The sequence below is a fragment of the Oryctolagus cuniculus genome, chromosome 8 (genome assembly GCF_051225735.1).
Source record: "Oryctolagus cuniculus isolate XC-2025 breed Fujian yellow rabbit chromosome 8, ASM5122573v1, whole genome shotgun sequence".
In the NCBI taxonomy this organism is placed as follows: Eukaryota; Metazoa; Chordata; class Mammalia; order Lagomorpha; family Leporidae; genus Oryctolagus; species Oryctolagus cuniculus.
Window position 1 is genome coordinate 46,048,256 of NC_142874.1, and position 19,503 is coordinate 46,067,758.

General features: G+C 40.0%; 1 protein-coding gene across 15 annotated transcripts in view; it reads left to right on the forward strand.

Moving 5' to 3' along the window:
- NR3C2 (nuclear receptor subfamily 3 group C member 2) overlaps positions 1–19,503 on the forward strand; it is a 375,513-nt gene that overhangs the window by 262,275 nt on the left and 93,735 nt on the right. For 13 of the 15 annotated variants that reach the window (XM_070047457.2, XM_070047456.2, XM_070047454.2 and 10 more), the window contains one exon: positions 1,662–1,778. In XM_070047457.2, the coding sequence (XP_069903558.1) occupies positions 1,662–1,778 (117 nt within the window). Of the gene's footprint in view, positions 1–1,661; positions 1,779–2,748; positions 4,164–19,503 lie in introns of those variants that run through there. The other 2 variants (XM_089302386.1, XM_089302387.1) reach the window with 2 other exon arrangements.

Here is a 19,503-nt window from a genome sequence, read left to right on the forward strand (position 1 = left end):
CAGAGTGATCCTGTTCAGTAAAAATTGCATCAAGTGACTTCCACTTAAAACTCTCAAATCTGGTAGCTTCCATCTCGCCGCCTCTGAGGCCCTTGCTATATGTACTGTGAAATTTCTACACCCTTGTCCACCTCCACTGTGTTAAATCCCTCTCCCTTTGCTTTTTCTCCCCAACACTATGGCTTTCTAACATTTTATACAGTATATCTACTTTCCTTGCCTATTGTTTCTTTCTCCCAAAATAGAAAACTAACAAGAACTGAATCTTTGTCTTGTGCATTGCTGTATCTCCAGTGAGTCTACTAGTGCCTGGGACCTAGTAGACATCCAGCAAATATTTTGAATAAAAAACATGAACAACAGAGCTAGGCCACAAATTTCATATTTTGATGCTACTTTTTAAGCTAATGCTGTACCTGCATTGTGGGTATTTTTTTTAGCTCCAGATTGCTGTGCAGAATGAAACAAACATTTCCTATTGTATAATTTTGAAGTCTTCCCAGTGAAATCATATATGTCAATGATGGGCAGGCGTAGCAGCTTAAGAAGTCACTGTTTGCCAGCACTGTGGCTCACTAGGCTAATCCTCTGCCTGCAGCACCGGCACCCCGGGTTCTAGTCCCCGTTGGGGCGCCGGATTCTGTGCCAGTTGCTCCTCTTCCAGTCCAGCTCTCTTCTGTGGCCCGGGAGTGCAATGGAGGATGGCCCAAGTGCTTGGGCCCTGCACCTTCATGGGAGACCAGGAGAAAGCACCTGGCTCCTGGCTTCAGATCAGTACAGCGCGCCAGCCACGGTGCGCCGGCAGTAGCAGCCACTTGGGGGTGAACCAACAGAAAAAGGAAGACCTTTCTCTCTGTCTCTCTCTCACTGTCTAACTCTGCCTGTCAAAAAATAAAAAAATAATAATAATAAAGTCACTGTAGAGCCTTTGTGTGCAATGGTGATGTTTTGGTGTCTGAAGGAAGATTGCACCAATCTTCCTTGCACCAATCTTCCTTGCAGAAATCCATGCAGTGATCAACAAAATGCAAACCATGGGGAATGTAACTACTTACAGGAAAAGCTCCGTGGAATCAAATGTAGGGCTATCAAGTGCAATCAGAAGTCTCAGCTGCATGGAGCTGACCATACCCTTGTCTAGATTATCTGTAAATCACATCTCCCTCCCATATTTTCAAAGCACCTGGTTCATTTGTATATGTTATTTGTCTATTTATTCATTTTCTTCCACATGAAAGGCAGAGCCGAGCCAGAGGGAGAGGGAGAAACAGAAACAGAAAATGAGAGATCCTGCATCGGCTGGTTTACTCCACAGATGCTTATAACAGCCCGGGCTAGAGCAGGCCAAAGCCAAGAGCCTAGAATTCATCTGAGTTTCCCATGTGGGTGGCTGTGATCCAAGCACTTGGCATCATCCTCTGTCTCCCCGGGTGTGCATTAGCTAGAAGCTGGGTCAGAAGCAGAGAAGCTAGGACTTGAGCCTGCACTTTGATATGGGGTGTGGGCGTGCCAAGTGGCAGCTCTTGCCCTGCCTTCTATGTTTTTGAAGAGACTTTCAGGATTAAGAAAAAGGAAGTTTCATATGCTGATTATGTGAATTTATGTTTTACACTAGTATAACAGTTGCTTATATTAACAATTGCTCTTTATTATTAATTCAGGGCAACACAACTATTTATGTGCTGGAAGAAATGATTGCATCATTGATAAGATTCGGCGAAAGAATTGTCCTGCCTGCAGACTTCAGAAATGTCTCCAAGCTGGAATGAACTTAGGAGGTAAGTTTTGTGTTTTATTTTAATAAAATTTTTCTATGTACTGTAACTCCACCAGGATATACATACTTCCCAAACTGAAGCTGAAGCCATCATGGAGCAAAGTTTCCTGAAAATCATAAAAGTTCTGTTTTCGTACTAAAACGCTTTAGGAGAAAAGTATTTCTTAGCAAGAACTGAAAAGAGGTATATTGTATGGCTGTCGTCTAGTGATCCAAATTGTAAGCCCAAGTTTGCTCAGTTTCAAGAACTAGGCACTTAGCCAAAACCAAAGCCAAAGCGCTTTTAATTGTCATTGTCTGTTCAGAAATAAGACCTATATGTGATTTTTTAAAAAGTCCCAAATTTTCGATTCTGTGAATAGTATGGTGAAATCGACACAGCTGCATTAACATGGGCTGTAAATCATAATCCAGAGCATATGTGTCCTTGATGATTATTGAGAATGAAAATGCAGATTTTCCTGTAAGTAGTACCTGGGATGGTATGGTATCCTTTGTGTATGTATAAACTGGCCTAAAAATAGGACATTGCGCAAATATGTTGTCCTCTCATACGTTTCACAGTAGACAAAGAAGTGACTTTCATGACTGCTTGTAATTACCTTCGGTGGAAAGGAGCAAAACACTTCAGAGGATTACATTACGTTTTTGACAATATGTTGTCAATTTCACACAACATGGTTTGTTCAACATCATTATCTCCACCATTGGAGACTGACATGACTTCTCTCAAAGCCTGTATTATCTTGGACAGTAATAGGTTTACAAGTGTTATGCTTTCTTCCACCTGAGGACTTCTTCTTATTGCATCATTATAGGTATGCTAAGCAGAGGTCTCTTTTAAGATCTGTCAGGTTTATGAGATCTTCCTTGTCTTTGTTCACTAATTTGTGAATAATCCATGCATTCATGACACACATATTAATTATTCAAGTGAACACTGGCCAATACCATTTTTTTACCTCCAACAGAAGCAGCATATTTGGAAACCAACCAATCCTGTTTATCCACACCACCATTGACCTTATTTCCTTTTTTCATTATTGAACTTTGCCAAATACTTCCACTGTATCATAGTTCATTCCAACAATGACGTGGGTATTTAACCATTTTACCCTGAGAATTTCATTATTTGTATCAAATCTGTGATGGTATGCTCCTCTTGTTTGTTTTTTCATCAGTATTGTCCATTTTAGAAAACACTTCCCTGTTTTCCCTCATGATGCCTGTAACTTGGAATCCAATATTTTGAAGACAATTCATAACCAATGAATAGACTGTTAGAGAAACAGTCTGATTGTGGATCCTCTACCACTTGTGTAACTGTCTCACTCTCAAGCACACAGGTCACAACTTGTCAACAAATAACCACCAGAGACAGCACATCAGCATTTATCAGGCAGCAGTGCAGTGTATACCACTATGCGGTACACATCGTCCCAGTGTCTTAGTTATACGATGGCTACTTTAGAACATTGATAATTTGGAATACGGTGCACTCTTTGAAATAAAATGACAACATAGTTTTATAAAATCCTCTCATGAATGCTTTTCTTATATTACATAGCAGCTATATACATAACTTTAGTTGAACAGTTAGTAAAACTAATCTTTGCAAAAGAGTGTATCAGTTTTACAACGAATTTTAACATATTTTCAAGTGCTCTAATCATTCACCAATTACTCTTCGAAAAAGAATAGAACTCTAAAAACATAGTAGTCATTTCAAAGTTGCTATAAATTGTATATTTATTGCTAAGTTTTTATTGGTATCCTAAGTTTAAGATGATGGGATATAATGGGCTAACCAGATAGGAATACATTTCTAACTTTCAAGGTAAATGTAATAAAAGAAGACCTGTATGAAAAAAACCCTTTCACATGTTATGTTCACCAAAAGAAGGGAGAGAGTAAGAGAACAGAACCCAATGGAAAAAGGTTTAACGTCCATGGATGAGAAGATTCAACATCCTAAAGGCATACATTTTCCCTAGGGTAGTTTGTAAATATAACACAATCCTAGGAAAAATACAAACTAATCATTCTAAGTCCCTAAATAACCAGGAAAATTCTATAAAAGACAAATAATGTGGGGAACTTGCCTTACCAGAGAGTAAAATAAACTGTCTTATTACAGTAATTAAAATATTCTGTGGTGTATGTATGTCAGGCACATCAACATAAAAATCGAAGAATAGATCCAAGTAATAAGAGAATTTTGTATGTAATAAAGCTGACATTTCAGATCAGTAGGGAAGAGATAGATTATCCAATAAAAGTATTGTGACAACTGGCTACCCATCTGGAAAACAAGCCAAGTTGCGTCTAGACTTTTACTACACACCAAAATAAATTCTGGTGCTCCACAGATTTAAACTTTGAAAAATAACCGCAGAAGTACTGAAAGAAAGCCTGGACTTTTTTATTCTAAGTCTAGAAGACCTTTGTAAATATGAAATAAAGCCAGAAGATGTGCAAGTAAAATATTTCAGAAAATCAACCCTACTTACAAATCAAAGACATTCAGTCAATAACTGGTGGGAAACACCTGTAACTTACAAAGGATTGGGTTCTGAGGGCTTCCTACAGGTCCATAAGAAAAAGAAAGCAACTCTGTAGAAAAAGTGGTTAATATGAACAGAACATTCACATTTAAAAGCAATTGATTCTCAAAACATAGAACAGGACTCTGTAATCAAAGCAAGAGGAATTAAGAATGTAATAAAGCTTTTTTACAGATTAGCGAAAAATAGACCACTCTGATAAGATTGTTTGAGAGTGTAGAAATAAAGTCAAATTCAGTGGTGACGTCATGAATTTTAGGTGGGAGTACAAATTGGTACAACCCATATGGAAGACCATTTAGTTAGTTCAATAAAATGTTACAAGACACATACCCCTTGACTCAGCAATTCCATTTTTAGGAATTTAAGTATATTCTTGCCATGTAAGAAATGATATGCACATAAAATATTCATTGTAGCATTGTTAAATATTCATTTGTTCAGGAATGATTAAATAAATTACAGAAAACCCTTTGATATTAATAAAAATAAATGGAGATCTATATGTCACCAATGTGAACTGATCTTCAGTGTATTGTAGAGCAAAAAAAAGTTGCAAAATCTTATATGCTGAATGTTTTGAGTTGTATATCTATTTTAGAAAAATAACATGTAGAAGATTCTAGAATGATACACAAGAAACTGACAGTAGTGGTTATCCCAATAGAGAGTACTTGACAGGGATGAGTAGCAAACTAATTATAATCATTCTCTCCTTTGCCTTTGAATTTCTCATTGTACTGTGAGCATGTGTTGTGTACACATACTACCCATTTAAAAGAATGAAAGCTCTGAGCTGTTGACACTCTGGGCCAGAGAATTCTTTGTGTAGAGGAGGGCCCTGGGCAGGGTAGCATGTTTATCAACATCCCTTACCTAGTGAATGCCAGTGGTAATCCACTCTCCCCCAGTAGTGACAACTAAAAATATCTCGACACTTTGCCAGGTGTCCCCTGGGAACACTGAAATCATTGGTTTAGCAATAACAGAAAATCATAGTAAACACAATTTCAGTGGTCAGTATCATTTTCTGCTTTATTATATGCCCCATCGAGGCAGGAATTTTTGTCCCCCTTTCCTCCCCCCACCCCATTGCTTTGTCCCCAGGAACTAGTACAGTGCCTGGCACACTGGTGTTAAATAACAAATAAACACCTGTTGAGTAGCTATTCAATAGTTCTTCAGTTGGCTGTTTGTTGAATGAATAACTGGCGTTTTTGAGAGATTGTTGTGCTCTAACCACCATAATGCCAAAAGGACCCTTCTTTGGACCCCCTGAAAGTTTGATCATTTGAGTTTGTAAAACACACTGACAACTGACGGATTAGCAAGAGAAAAAGCATACACATTTGCTAACCTGCAAGCACAAGGGAGCACCCAAGGCATGAAACATGAAGACAGGCCACCTACTTGGAACTTAACTACCCTCTTTATAGGGGAGAAGAAGTGAGGCAAGTAGGCAATTTTAGAGGAAGAGCAAATCATTTTAGGGACAGAGAACAGACAATGGCCTGGCACAAAGTTTGTCTTGGTTTTGAATGTGCTGTTTGTCTCTCTTTACTGTGATGACTTTAATATTGCATGGCTAATGATTTCACAGGAGAGAATCAAAGTCAGTTGTGTCCCCTTTGGGCAGATCCAGTGTTCAGTAGATGTAGAGGGACTTCAGGGGAAGACCCTCCCTGTGCCTTGGAAGAGAAAAAGGAACAAGACACTGGAGGGGTGGCAGGGCAGGAGAAGGTCAGAGAGGCGTGAATATGAAGCCATATCTGGGTTCCCAGTGCTCAGCTTGCCAAAGTGCCATCCTTTGGGTCCCATTGACTGAGCCTATTACTTTGCTGGTTATACAAGTGAGTGAGTGCAGGTTCAGAGAGGTTAAAGAGCTGGCCCAGGGTCACAAAACTGGAGGAAGCAGGGTAGCCAAAACCAGAACCCAGTCTCTGTTGTTGGCACCAAAACCCATGCTCAGCATGGCAGAGTAGCCACTGCATGGCCAGGCCCAGATGACCTGTTAATGGCAGCTGTGGCACACAGGTGTTTTATTACCTACATCTATAATTACCTGTAAGTGAGGTTTGGCACAGCTCAGGATAACAAAATTCACATAATTTGTTGGTGTCTGTACTTGCAGGATAGGGATTGTGGTTTTCAGCAGAAATGGTACCAGAAAGAAGGTGTACTTGAAAGCTTAAGGCCATTGAAAATAGTCAAAAACAGGCAGAGGAGAAACTAATATTTATAAAATCTACATTTACTTAGGTTCAAGTTTTGATTTAACCACTTCTTGTTCCATGTTAAATAAATAACTTCCATTAATTGCTCAGCTGTGGTAATGCACATTACGCTTTTTTCTTTTGTAATTTTTTTTGAAGCCTTGCTTTCAGTTTCAGTTTAGGAAAAAGACAAGCAATTTTGTGCTATTGAAAAATACATAATGTGAAATTTAACCTTTAATGGAAGAAGCCGTTTCTAAAATTAAATTATGAGCTAAATTGAAGCCTCTTCTGAGGAGGTATGGCAGATGAGAGTATAGCGTCCTGCTTGGAAAACCATTCCTTTTAGCAAAGAATTATGACCCGAAGGAACAAAATCCAAAGCGCTTCCTGTACTACCTGTTGACTGTGGAATCCTAACCATGTCCCCAAAGTAGCCTCACCCTTATAAAGTGGAAGGAAGAAAGGCAGAAGAGTGTGTAGATCTGTACTTCTCAGAAATCAAAGCTATGAAATGTACCTCTTCCCTTTTCTCTGGACCCACTCACTCCCTCCTACACGTACTATTCCTTTTCTTTAAAATCCTGCTGGGCCTTCAGCTACATGCAAAGGAAAATACAGCAGAAGATGTGAGAACGTCAACAGAGAGACTGAAAGGAAAATAACAGCTCTTTTGGCCCCAAGCTGAGCCTGCCATTCTTTCTACAGCCCCTATTACCAGATCTAAAAAAGTCAGGATTCTATAAACCAGAGAATGTGCTGCTTGAACAGTCTCCTCCAAAGGAATTAATCACCTCACTTTCACATGCCAGTGTTGGAGACAGCGATCTATATATGTCTTTTAGAGTTTCTCCTAAAATATATGAAGCATAGCACTAAAGCTAACCGGTCTCCAGGCCAAAAATGAGTCTTTTGCAGTGTTTTCTAGCTTGACTGCACTCTGGCCATAGAATGTAATGGTCATAGTAGAGATTATTCCAGTCCTTCCATTTTACAGACGAGAAACTTAGGGTTCAAGATCATGTCATTAGAGACCAGAAGAATGCCATGCAAAGCTCCTAATTCAGCCTGCCTTCCTCTCTTCCTAACAGCCTGCCCCATATCTTTTCATAGATATGCTCAGATCCCCTCTTTCACATTCCCTTAATGAAGACTCTAAAATATTAAAATTTTGCTTCCTGTAGCCTTCAAAATGTTGAGTTTGCAAGCCACAGGATATCTCTAAGCTGGTTCCTAGTTCTGGTTCCAACTGACTTCCAACTCACATGTGAAGTTTTCCTTAATCCGAGAAATCCTTGTGTACACTTAGCAGGCACCTTTAAATGTGGCTGTAAAGGGTACCCCTGCCCCCCTTGGAATGGGACAGGCCATATGGAATGAGACCAGAGGCTCAGCCACGGCCAGGGGTTGCAGCAGCAGACAGCATGGTTGCTGTTTGGGGGATGGAGAGAAGGCAGCTAGGTGAGTAAGTTAGGAAAATGTCATGTTATTGCTGGGAACTGTTCAAAGAATCTCATACTCTTGTGCATTGCTGATAAGAATGGAACCAAAGCAAGGAAGATACTTAATTTGGAATTCATCCACATAATGCAGACTTAACTGGCCAATAAAATGATGGCTGTGAAAATTTATAACCACATGGAAGACTTTCTGAAAAAAGTAATAATAAAAATTAGTATGCAGAATTATTTAGGTTACCTTTTCAGTGATTACAAAATAAGTAAGATTTGCTTATGTCAAGAGATTGGTAGAAACATTAGGATACCGAAAACATTTGTTAGTGAAAGAAGATTAGGAATATGCTTCCTTTAATCTCTTTCCTGGTTCATTAATAATATGAGTATATTTTATAGTAAAATGTAAAGAAAATAGAATGCAGAATTATGAAGAGTTCTAAGAACAGAATTTTGAAATGAGTAGAAGAGATGCATGAGACTGAGCTGAAGAGGTGAGGAATGAAACATACAGAGGAGTTATAGCTGAAGGGAGCAAAAGGAAAAAGGACTGGAGACATCTAGTCACTGTGAAATACTTCAAAAACCCAAATGGAGAAATGAACATGGGAAGGCAATAAAAGACGAGGCCAAACAACAACAGACTTTGACAGACACACCAAACCCTGAGAGAGAGAGAGGGAGCGGACGTTTTACTTAAGGAAATTGGCTTCCCTGCCAGCAACTTCGCAACTAGTGGACGTGGTCACCTGCAAAACTCACATACAGAGGCGGCCTGGTGAGAAAAACCATAGAATCAGCTCCAGTGAGAGAGTAGGTTTAATATCTGGAATTCAATAAGAAAAATGAGCTTTCTATCTGTAGGGGTCTCATGAGGCAGCATATGCAGTAATGGTGGAGGTTTGCAAAGCCCAAGTGTACTGAATTTTATGGAGAGATGCTATTCCCCGTGTTTTTTTCTTGCCATTCCTCTTGCTTATAGACAATAAGAATTTCAATAGGAGTTTCAAACATAAATGGGGAAATGACATAGTTTTATACATCAGTTAAAAGTATGTGTTTGAAGGTGGGCTCTGTCCTAGCAGGTTAAGATGCCCAAGCTCCATGCTAGGCTCCTACTCCTGACTCCAGCTTCCTGCTAAAGCAGACCCTAAATGGCAGCAGTGATGGTGCAAGGTAGCTGGGTCCCTGCCATCTATGTGGCTTCAGTTCCCAGCTCCTAACTTGAACCTTGGCCCAGCCCTGGGCTGTCATGAGCATTTTGGGGAGTGAGCCAGCAGATGGGGGAATGCCTTCCTGCCTCCCTCCCTCTCTCCCTCCCTCTCTCTCTCTCTCAAGTAAAGAAGTAAAAAATACCTAAGATTTATTTGAAAGAGCTCCATAGAGTGAGGGAAAGACAGAGAGGTCTTTCATCTGCTGGCTCAATCCCCAGCTGGCCTAAATGGCTGGGGTCGGGCCAGGCCGAAGCCAAGAAGCCAAAAACTCATCTGGGTCTCCTTTGTGGATGCAGGGGCCCAAGCACTTGGGCCATCTTCAGCTGTTTTTCCCAGACCATTAGCAGGGAGCTGGATCAGAAATGGAGCAGCCAGGACATGAACCAATACCTGTTTGGGATCCCAGCATCAGAGGCATAAAAGGAAATTTTAGAGTGTGATTTTGGAATCTTCATATACAGGGAGACTGCCAAAAGTTAATGAAAAAAGCACATTATAAACATCCTGTGCATGGACTTCAAAATGTTTTGAATAACTTTCAATTCTCCTTCTCCATGAACCTTTTGAAGTGCCCTCCTACAAGTTCACCCATATTAATTATCATAGTAATATAACTGTTGAATTAACCACTGACATTTGTATGCTATAAATACTCATGGAGGAAAGTTTAAGACTGGATCCAAGTATTTATCTCTTCAATTTTAAGAAATTATTTTTATTTTTATTTCAGTTTTTAACTATAGATTATAATTTGTAATCCGTATGTACATTTAATTTTTGTTTCCTTCAATTCTTTAATTGGTGTCTGTTTTATAACTCATGACATCTTAGAGAAGGAGCAATGCAGGCATTAAATATAAAAGCCAATCCCTCCCCAGAAACAAGACACATTTGTGTGCACTCACTCATGCCTTGATGACCTTACCTGGGTAGGTGGCTTTTCTTGGATCACTTAAAAATATGGAGGAAGTTCAGGGTAGCTGTATATGGAAGCCCAGCATTTGCCTCCTCCTCCACCGTGAAAACCCAAAGCAGCTACATTAAGAGGCGAGTGCCCATGGGGGAGCAGCTGAATGCAGCGAGAGAACAGTGGGAATGCAGTAGGATACCAATAGCAGAGGAGGAAGAGGAACAACCAACAGAGAAGAGGAAGAGGAACAAAACAAGCCTGTGTGTCTGAAACCTGACCCCACAGCCAGAGGATTCCATGTGCAGGAGAAAGGATGAGCAGGTGAGGGTCAGCAGAGTCCATCTGCACAAATCCCTTACCTGGGCAACCCTCTCTGGACATGAATCCAGCTATCACAGACCAGCAACCCAATAAGGAGAGCTCCTTTGAAAATTCCCTGCTTCTTTGCTGCAGAGAAGGAACTGGAATTGTCCCTCCCCCACCCCTCAGAGCAAGGGCTGCAGCCATCAGTGAGGGGAGTCACTGCCCCATTCCATGCTGTGCTAGGAGACAGAAGCCCATGCCTAACTTCTTCCTAGGGACTCTAAGCACATTCCTGCATTCTAGCAATGCAGACTGAGCCCACAGGTTCCCTTGGGCCCAACAGAGCAATGGTGACCCCAACACACTTGCCCACATAGTGCTGTGTACCTCACTGACAATGGGAACGGGGCAATGGGATAGCCAGGCCTCAGGATTCTGTAGGCAAGGGACCCTGGCCCCCAGCATTGAGGCTCATCTTCCCCTCTCCATTCCTTCCCTGATCACTTGAAATATTGCAGGTTGCAACTGGAACCTGTGCATAGGGGGACCTGGTCAAGGTTCCCATGCACCTGCCCAGTCTGCCAGTGGAGGCTCAGAGCTCTCTGTGTAGTAGGTCTTGCAATAGGGTCAGAGTGCAAATAGGGGGTATGTTGGTGCTCTGGAAACTGCATTTCTGGGTAGGTGAAGATGACTGGGACTGTGCAGTCAGTCTGAACAGTGAATCAGCCTGCTCCCACTGGTACAGTGAAGGGCTAGGGAACTAAACTGCACACCAGTTGGCACTAGCCCCTTCCACTAATAGTAGCCAGAGGTGCTACACCATGCCCATCTCCAGTGTCACTCTGGAATCCTGCCCCTGCCATGAACAGCAGCCAGAGCTCTCTGACCCCACCCAGAACATGCCTTTGGGGCTCTGGCTTATGCCTTACGTGTGCCACGTAGTCCAGCAACACCTTGCTCTCTCTCCATGCCCCATCTAGCATCACACATCACTCCTGCTTGCTGGGGTGTTTGGCTCAGAGTTTCTGTGCTCAGGACTCCAGCCTTTCCCACGGAAGATGCCAGATTCTGGGGTGCTGCAGCTTAGTTTTGCTTGGGCCTGAGATATCTGCACCAAACTCAGCCCAGCAAGCCGCTCATGGAGAGTAGCCCAAGACAGTTTTTTCTGCTGTCAGAGCCAAAGTCACTCTCACAGATCCAGACATGCCCACAGACAGCATTTGTGGGACCTGCCTCCTCCACCCAGGATCAAGTGTGACACTTGGAGCTCTAGATCTGGATAGCATCTAGGAATCTGTAAGATCATTTGGTTCCTGGAGCCAGCACTGACCTTGCAAGTCTAGCTCCTGCCTTGGATACTGGCTATGAGTCTGTGTGCCAAGCACAACCGTAGCACCAGCAAGGCTTACTCCAACATCTGAGAAGCTCTTCATTGCAGTCCCTCCCTCGGCAGGCAGCTGGAGATTTACATAAGAGGATCTCAGTGACCACATAGAGCCACAGGAACAGCTGAGATCCCTGCTATAACCACCCTCAACCATTGCAATAAAGGGGCACAGGAAAACTGACTTTACTACAGAGTCTAACTAAAACTAAAGCTAAAACTGTCTATCAAACCAATATCCAGAAGCACATTTTTAGGAAAAGCTTCCCATCAACAAAAGCATCCTCTAAAAGTGATGTAAACAACAAATCCCTCAGATACCCCAACAATCAACATTAAAAACACAAGAAATATAAAAAAGCAAGGCAGTACAACTCCCCAAAAGGAAAACAATAATGTATTAATATCTGAGGCTGGCGCCGCGGCTCACTAGGCTAATCCTCCGCCTTGCGGCGCCAGCACACCAGATTCTAGTCCCGGTCGGGTTCTAGAACCGGTCTGTCCCAGTTGCCCCTCTTCCAGGCCACCTCTCTGCTGTGGCCCAGGAGTGCAGTGGAGGATGACCCAAGTCCTTGGGCCCTGCATCCCATGGGAGACCAGGAGAAGTACCTGGCTCCTGCCATGGGATCAGCGCGGTGCGCCGGCTGCAGCGCGCCAGCTGTGGCGGCCATTGGAGGGTGAACCAACGGCAAAGGAAGACCTTTCTCTCTGTCTCTCTCTCTCACTGTCCACTCTGCCTGTCAAATATATATATATATATATATATATATATATATATATATATATATATCTGTCTGAGAAGAAAGAGAGATTGATGAAATGCCTGAGAATGAATTCAGAGGATTCTAAGGTTATTCAAAGAGATACAAGAGAAAAGAGATAAACAGTTAAACAAAACTAGGAAACAGTACCTGACACGGGTGAGAAATTTGGCAAAGAGATACAGATTGAAAAAGAATCAAACAGAAATATTGGAAATGAAGAACTCAGTAAATCAAATAAAAAATACAGCAGAGAGCTTTAACAACAGACCTGATGAGGTGGAAAAAAACAAAATCTGATCTGTAAGACAGGTCTTTTGAAATATCTCAGACAAAAAAAATTGAAGGAATGAAAATAGTATTTGAGAACTCTAGGATACCATCAAATGAAACAATATATGATTATTGAATATTTCTGAGGAATGAAAAATAAAGAATGGTTTAGAAAGCCTAGTCAATGAAATAATAGCTGAAAATCTTTGGGCCAGCATTGTGGCATAGCAGGTTAGACCACTGCCTGCAATGCCAGCATCCCATATGAGCACCTGGTTTGAGTCCCAGCTGCTCCACTTCGAATTCAGCACCCTGCTAATGCACTGGAGAAAGCAACAGAAGATGACCCAAGAACTTGGGCCCCTGCTACTCAAATGGGAGACCTGGATGATGTTCCAGGCCTATCCCAGCCCCAGCCATTGCAACAATTTGGGGAGAGAACCAGAAAATGGAAGATCACTTTCTCTGTCTCTCTCTCTCTTTAACTCTGCCTTTTAAATAAATAAGTCTTGTTTTAACAAAGAACCTCACCCTAACACGTCATAGTCCAACTTTCAAAAAGTAAAACATAAAAATAATATCCTAAAAAGCAAAAGAAAAGTGCCAGGTCACTTTGAAAGTGCCCATGATACTGACAACAGACTTCCCAATAGAAACTGTACAAGCCAGGAAGAATGGATATAGTCGCATTTCTGAAAGAAAAATCTACCAATCCAGAATACCTTTGGAAAAGATCTCAGTCGTATGTGAAGGTAAAATAAAGGACTTCCAAGATGAGCAAAAATTGAAAGACTTCATCAACACCCAGCCAGCCTTACAAATGATACTTAAGAATGTACTACATATAGAAACAAAGACAATCAGCATCACAAAAGAATATACACAAAGGAAACCTAGTGAAAAAGGATATTTGAAACAATAGGAAGTTTTATGGGAACATGGCAGGATCAAGTCATTACTTATGACACTATAGACCAAATGTACCTAATGGATATCTATAGAAAATCCCATCCCACATCTGCAAAATACACAATATTTTAATCAGTATATGAAACATTCCCTGGCAGTGGATGATAGAGTAGGCCATAAAACAAGTCTTGATAAGTTCAAGAAAATTGAAATGATTTCATGTATCTTTTCTGACGACAATGAAATGAATCTGGAAATTGACAAAAAAAAAAAAAGCAATGCTAGAAATTATGAAAATACTTGGACACTGAACAACATGTTTCTGAATGATTAGGGGTCATAGAAAAAAATCAAAAGGGAAATTTAAAAAATCCCTTGAAACTAATGAAAATGAAAACATGTCAAAATGTATGAGATACAGCAGAAACAGTGTTAATATGAAAGTTTATAACAATTAAGTTCTTACATCAAAAGATGAGAAGGTCTCAAATAAATAATCTAATAATGCACCTCAAATCCTAGAAAAACAAGAACAAGCTAAACCCAAAATTAGCAGAAGGAAGAAATAATAAAAATTAGAGAAGAAATAAACAAAATAGAAATTTGTTTTAAAAAATGTAAAATGTCAATGAAATAAAGAGCTATGATTTTTTGTAAAAACAAACAAAATTGACAAATATTTAGCCAGACTAATCAAGAAAAAGAACTTAATAAAATCAGAAATGAAAAAGAATATTACAACTGATAGGACAATAATACAAAGAATCATTAGGAACTATTATGAACAACTATGGAAAATCTATAAGAAATTAATAGATTTCTTTATACATATAATTTACCAAAATTGAGGCATAAAGACATAGGAAACCTGAATAGACCAATAAATACAGTTGAGAGTCAATCAATACTGGTTTGCCAACAAAGAAAAGCCCAAGGCTGGATGGCTTCACTGCTGAATTCTACCAAACTTTTAAGGAGGAACTAACACCAAATCTCTAACTATTCCAAACAATTGGGAGGGACGAGACTCTTCCAAACTTGTTCTATGAGGCCAGCATTACCATAATTCCAAAACCAGACCAGGATGCAACAAAAGGAGAACCATCGACCAGTTTCTCTGATGAGCATACATATAAAAATCCTCAACAAAATATTAACAAATCGAAAAAAAAACTTTTAAAAATTGAATATAGAAGGGACATATTTCAACATAAAAAAGCAATGTATGAGAAGTCCATAGCCAACATCATCTTGAATAGGGAAAATTTCCACTAAGATCTGAAACCAGACAAAGATGCCCACTCTCACCACTTTTATTCAATATAGTTTTGGAAGTTTTAACCAGAGCCATTAGGCTAGTAAAAGAAAATAAGGCCATACAAATCAGGAAGAAGTCAAACTACCCCTGTTTTAGATGATGTGATTCTTTATATATGGGTGTAAAGGTAAAAGACAGCCCCAAGAGACCATTAGAACTGACAAAAGAATTCAGCAGAGTTGCAGGATACAACATCTACACACAAAGATCAATAGCATTTTTATACATCAACAGTAATATAACTAAGAAATAACTTAGAAGAACAATCTCACCCAAAATAGCTAAAGAAAAACATAAATACCTTGGGATAAATTTAACCAAGTATATGAAAGATCTCTACAATACAGATTATAATATGTTAATGAAAGAAATAGAAAACACACCAATCAATGGGAAAATCTCCCATATTCATGAATTGGAATACTGAATGTTGTCAAAATGTCCATTCTACTCAAAGTAATTTACAGATTCAATGAAATCCTCATCAAAATTCCAGTGACATTCTTCACAGAACTAAAAAGGTATCCTAAAATCCATGTGGAAGCACAAAAGACCACAAATAGCCAACGCAATCCTAAGCACTAATAACTGAGCCAGTGTTGTGGCACAGCAGGTTAAGCTGCCACCTATGATGCCAACATCCAATATCACCAATGGTTCAAGCCCTACATGTTCTGCTTCCAATCCTGCTCCCTATTAATGGGCCTGGAAAGGCAACAGAAGATGACCCACATACTTGGGCCTCTGCCACCTGTGTGGAAAATTTAGATGGAGCTCATGGCTCCTGGCTTCACCTTGGCCCAGCCCTTACCCTTGCAGCCATTTGGGAAGTGAACCAACCAGATGAAAGATATCTGTGTGTTTGTGTGTGTGTGTGTGCCTCTCTCTGTATCACTCTGCCTTTCAAATAAAAGTAAATCTTAGGAAAAAAACCAAAATGATAAAAACTAAGCCAGAGGTATCACAATATCAGATTCTAAGACATACGGGGCTGTTGTAACCAAAACAGCATAGTACTTTGGATGTGTATAAAAATAGTTGAGTAGACCAATGGGACAGAATTGAAATCCCAGAAGTAAATCTGTGCATCTACAGACAAGTAATCTTTAACAAACATGTTAAAAACATTCCCTGGAGAAAGGATAGTCTCTTTAACAAACAGTGTTGGGAAAATAGGATTTCCACATGCAGAAGTTTGAAATAAGACCCCTCCCTTACACCCTACCCAAAAATCAATGTGAAATGGATCAAGGATCTAAACTTAAAACCTGAAACTATCGAACTGCTAGAGGAAACACTGCAAAACATTGGTCTAACAAAGACTTTTTGAGTAAGACCCCAAAAGCACAGGGAATAAAAGCAAAAATAGGCAAATAGGATTATGTCAATTATATCAAGCTAATAAGTTTCTGTAAAAAAAGTGAAGAGACAAGGAACAAAATGGGAGAAAATATTTGCACACTATGCATCTAAAAATATAGGAGCTCAGGAAACTCAATAACACCAAAACAAGCCACCTAGTCAAGAAATGGACAAAAAATATGATTGGAAATTTTTCGAAGAAGAAATATAAATGGCCAACAGACACATTTAAAAATGCTTAGGAGCATTAGCCACAGGGGAAATGCAAATAAAAACTATAATGAGGTATCACTTCACCCCAGTTATGGCTATTATCCCAAAATCAAAAAATAAACAAATGCTGGTGAGATTATAGAGAAAAGGGTACCCTGATACACTGTTGGTGAGAATGTAAATTGGTACAACCATTATGGAAAACAGTATGGCAATTCTTCAGAAAGCTAAATCAATCAATCTCTCTTTCTCTTTCTCTTTCTTTCCCTCTCTCTCTTTCTCTTCTCTCTTTCTCTTTCTCTTTTTCTTTCTCTTTCTCTCTTTATCTTTTTCTTTCTCTTTCTCTCTCTCTTTCTTTCACTTTCTCTCTCTTTCTTTCTTCCAAAATAAACTTGTTTTAATTCCATTTTCCAGGAACTTTCTGAAGTCCCCTCATACAGCTCTTTGTGGACCATAGCTCCATCCAGGAGCCTCCCCTTTGCCCATGGTCACTGGTATTTTCTGTAATACACAACTATCTTCTCCCTTGGTTAAAATAGTGGGATTTTTTTTTTCATTCATGGCACCCTACATTATTGCTATACTCTTTTAGATTATTAGTAATTGCAAGGTTTGTCTTTGTGAGGTACTGGGATGTCATTTAGGATATAACATGCTTTCAATTTCTAGGACTTTTCTCTTTGTTTTTCTTTTTATACCTGGTTCTTTTATGTTCTCAGCACACTTAACTCCCTCTGTCCTACCTTGTTGCTTTTGCTTACCCATGGTTTTCACTATACATTTCTACTTCATGCCTCCACTTTGCCTGTGTCCTGTAAGTGGCCTGCATGCAAGTTTCCAAGAGAGGGTCCTGATGGGTTGGTTGGGTCCTATCCAGTACAGTTTCTGATTGTGTGGAATCCTCCAGAGGGTAGGAATGAAAGGCTGCCTTCCCTCCCTGCCCCCAGCCCTTTCCTCATCCAGTTTGGTGAGACCAGACAAGGGGTGGGAATTTGGTGCAGCAGTAAAGATGCCCCTCGGGATACCCTCAACCTGTATCAGAATACCTCAATTCAAGTCTAAGCTCCATTCTTGACCCAGCTTCCTGTTAATGCACACCCTGGAAGATAGTGATAGTGGCTAAAGCACTTGAGTTCCGGTCAGCTGCATGAGAAACGTGTTGAGTTCCAGGGTCCTGGGAATTTGTGACATGAAGCAGTAGATGGAAGGACTCTCTCCCTCTGTCTCTCGCCTCTGCCTTTCTAAATTAAGAAATCAAGAAAAAGTCTTAAAGAAAGCATGATGACCTATGAAAGTAACACCTTGACCAGATTTTTCCAAAAGGCAACAGTGTCAGTTTTTAATAATCAGATTGTCAAACAAAATAATAGGCTTTCACGATTTTTGTACTTGAGCTACTGAAGGTTTCCATTTAGAGTTGAAGACTTGGCTTTGAAATCTTACATGAACCAAAATAAAATACAAAAAGCACAAGTAAAGCCAACCTTAAACTTTTAAAAGTCATCAACTAACATATAAGGTGGGTGTTCTCTTGTAGAATATTTCTCTATAGCCGTACTGTTCTTTGTCCCTAAAAGCCAGCCCTGATCTCATCCCTATGACTTGGGGGTGAGTTCTGGGGCCAGATAGAGATGAGAAGTATGGGAATATGAGAGCTCTTCAACAAGTTTATGGAAAATGCGCATTAGTGACAAAAACTGTGCATGGATTTCAAAATTCTTTTGTACCAAAATGAACTTTAATTCTATTTTTCCAACAAGTTGTAAAGTACCTTTATGTTAGGAAAGGTAGAACAAAGCACTGATAACCTAGGCATGCAGATGCACTGCTCTCAGTCATCTGCACATATTTTAGGTGAAGTACCTGTGTGGCCTCTGTGGACTCAGTTGTATTCTCAACCCCAGACTCCAATGTGATCTCCATCAGCAAAGTTTTAACCATTGACTGCATTGACTTCCAGTTAAGAAGGGTGCCCCCTGAGGAATGTAATAATCTCTTTTTCATTTGAAAATCTAGGAACTAATAATTTGCTTCTTACTGGCTCTCTGAATAAACATCCTCTTCTTGCCATCTCCACATGAAATATGTGATTGTAAAAATGAGGAGAGGAAGCTATTTGTGTTACAATGAAGCCCTCTGTTTTTACCTCTAGAATATACAGAAATCCATTCAACTCACCCTCCTTCAGTCTTCCATCATAACTATCTAGGGTAGTTAATACCTTTTAGTACTTTTTCAGGTTCTGATTTTTCTGGATAGATGGCATATCTTTAAAGACCAAGCCAATGGTAACACAGTTTAAAAATAGTTTTATTTATTTGTCAAATTATAAAATATATACTCATTACAATGACTAATAAAGGAGAATAAAAGTTCCTTGTGATAAATGGGAGAGATGAAGATGGAGTTAGAGTCAAAATGTTTGCTGAACCTTTGCTGATGAAAAAATAATGATTTACTATTTGAGAAGAGATGCTTAAAAGCTGAACTAGCAGAGCTCATAAAAATGATCTCAGAATGTGCTGCCTCATTATTTTGAAAGGAAGATCTGTCAACAACAAATATAGGCAATTGCTGACTTAGGTCACGAAAAGAAGAAATTCCAAAGTGTAATTGTTTTATATTCCTCCAGGGTTTTGTGCAGTATGTTGACTTTTTTTTAAAGTTTAGTTTTTGAAAGGCAGAGTAACAGAGAGAGGGGAGAGAGCGAGAGCGCACGCGCGAGAGCTTTCTTCTGCTGATGCACTCCCCAAATTTCCACACCACCTAGGACTAGACTCAGCCAAAGGCAGGCACTAGGAACTCTTCTATGTGGATGACAGGAACTCAAGCACTTGTGTCACCATCT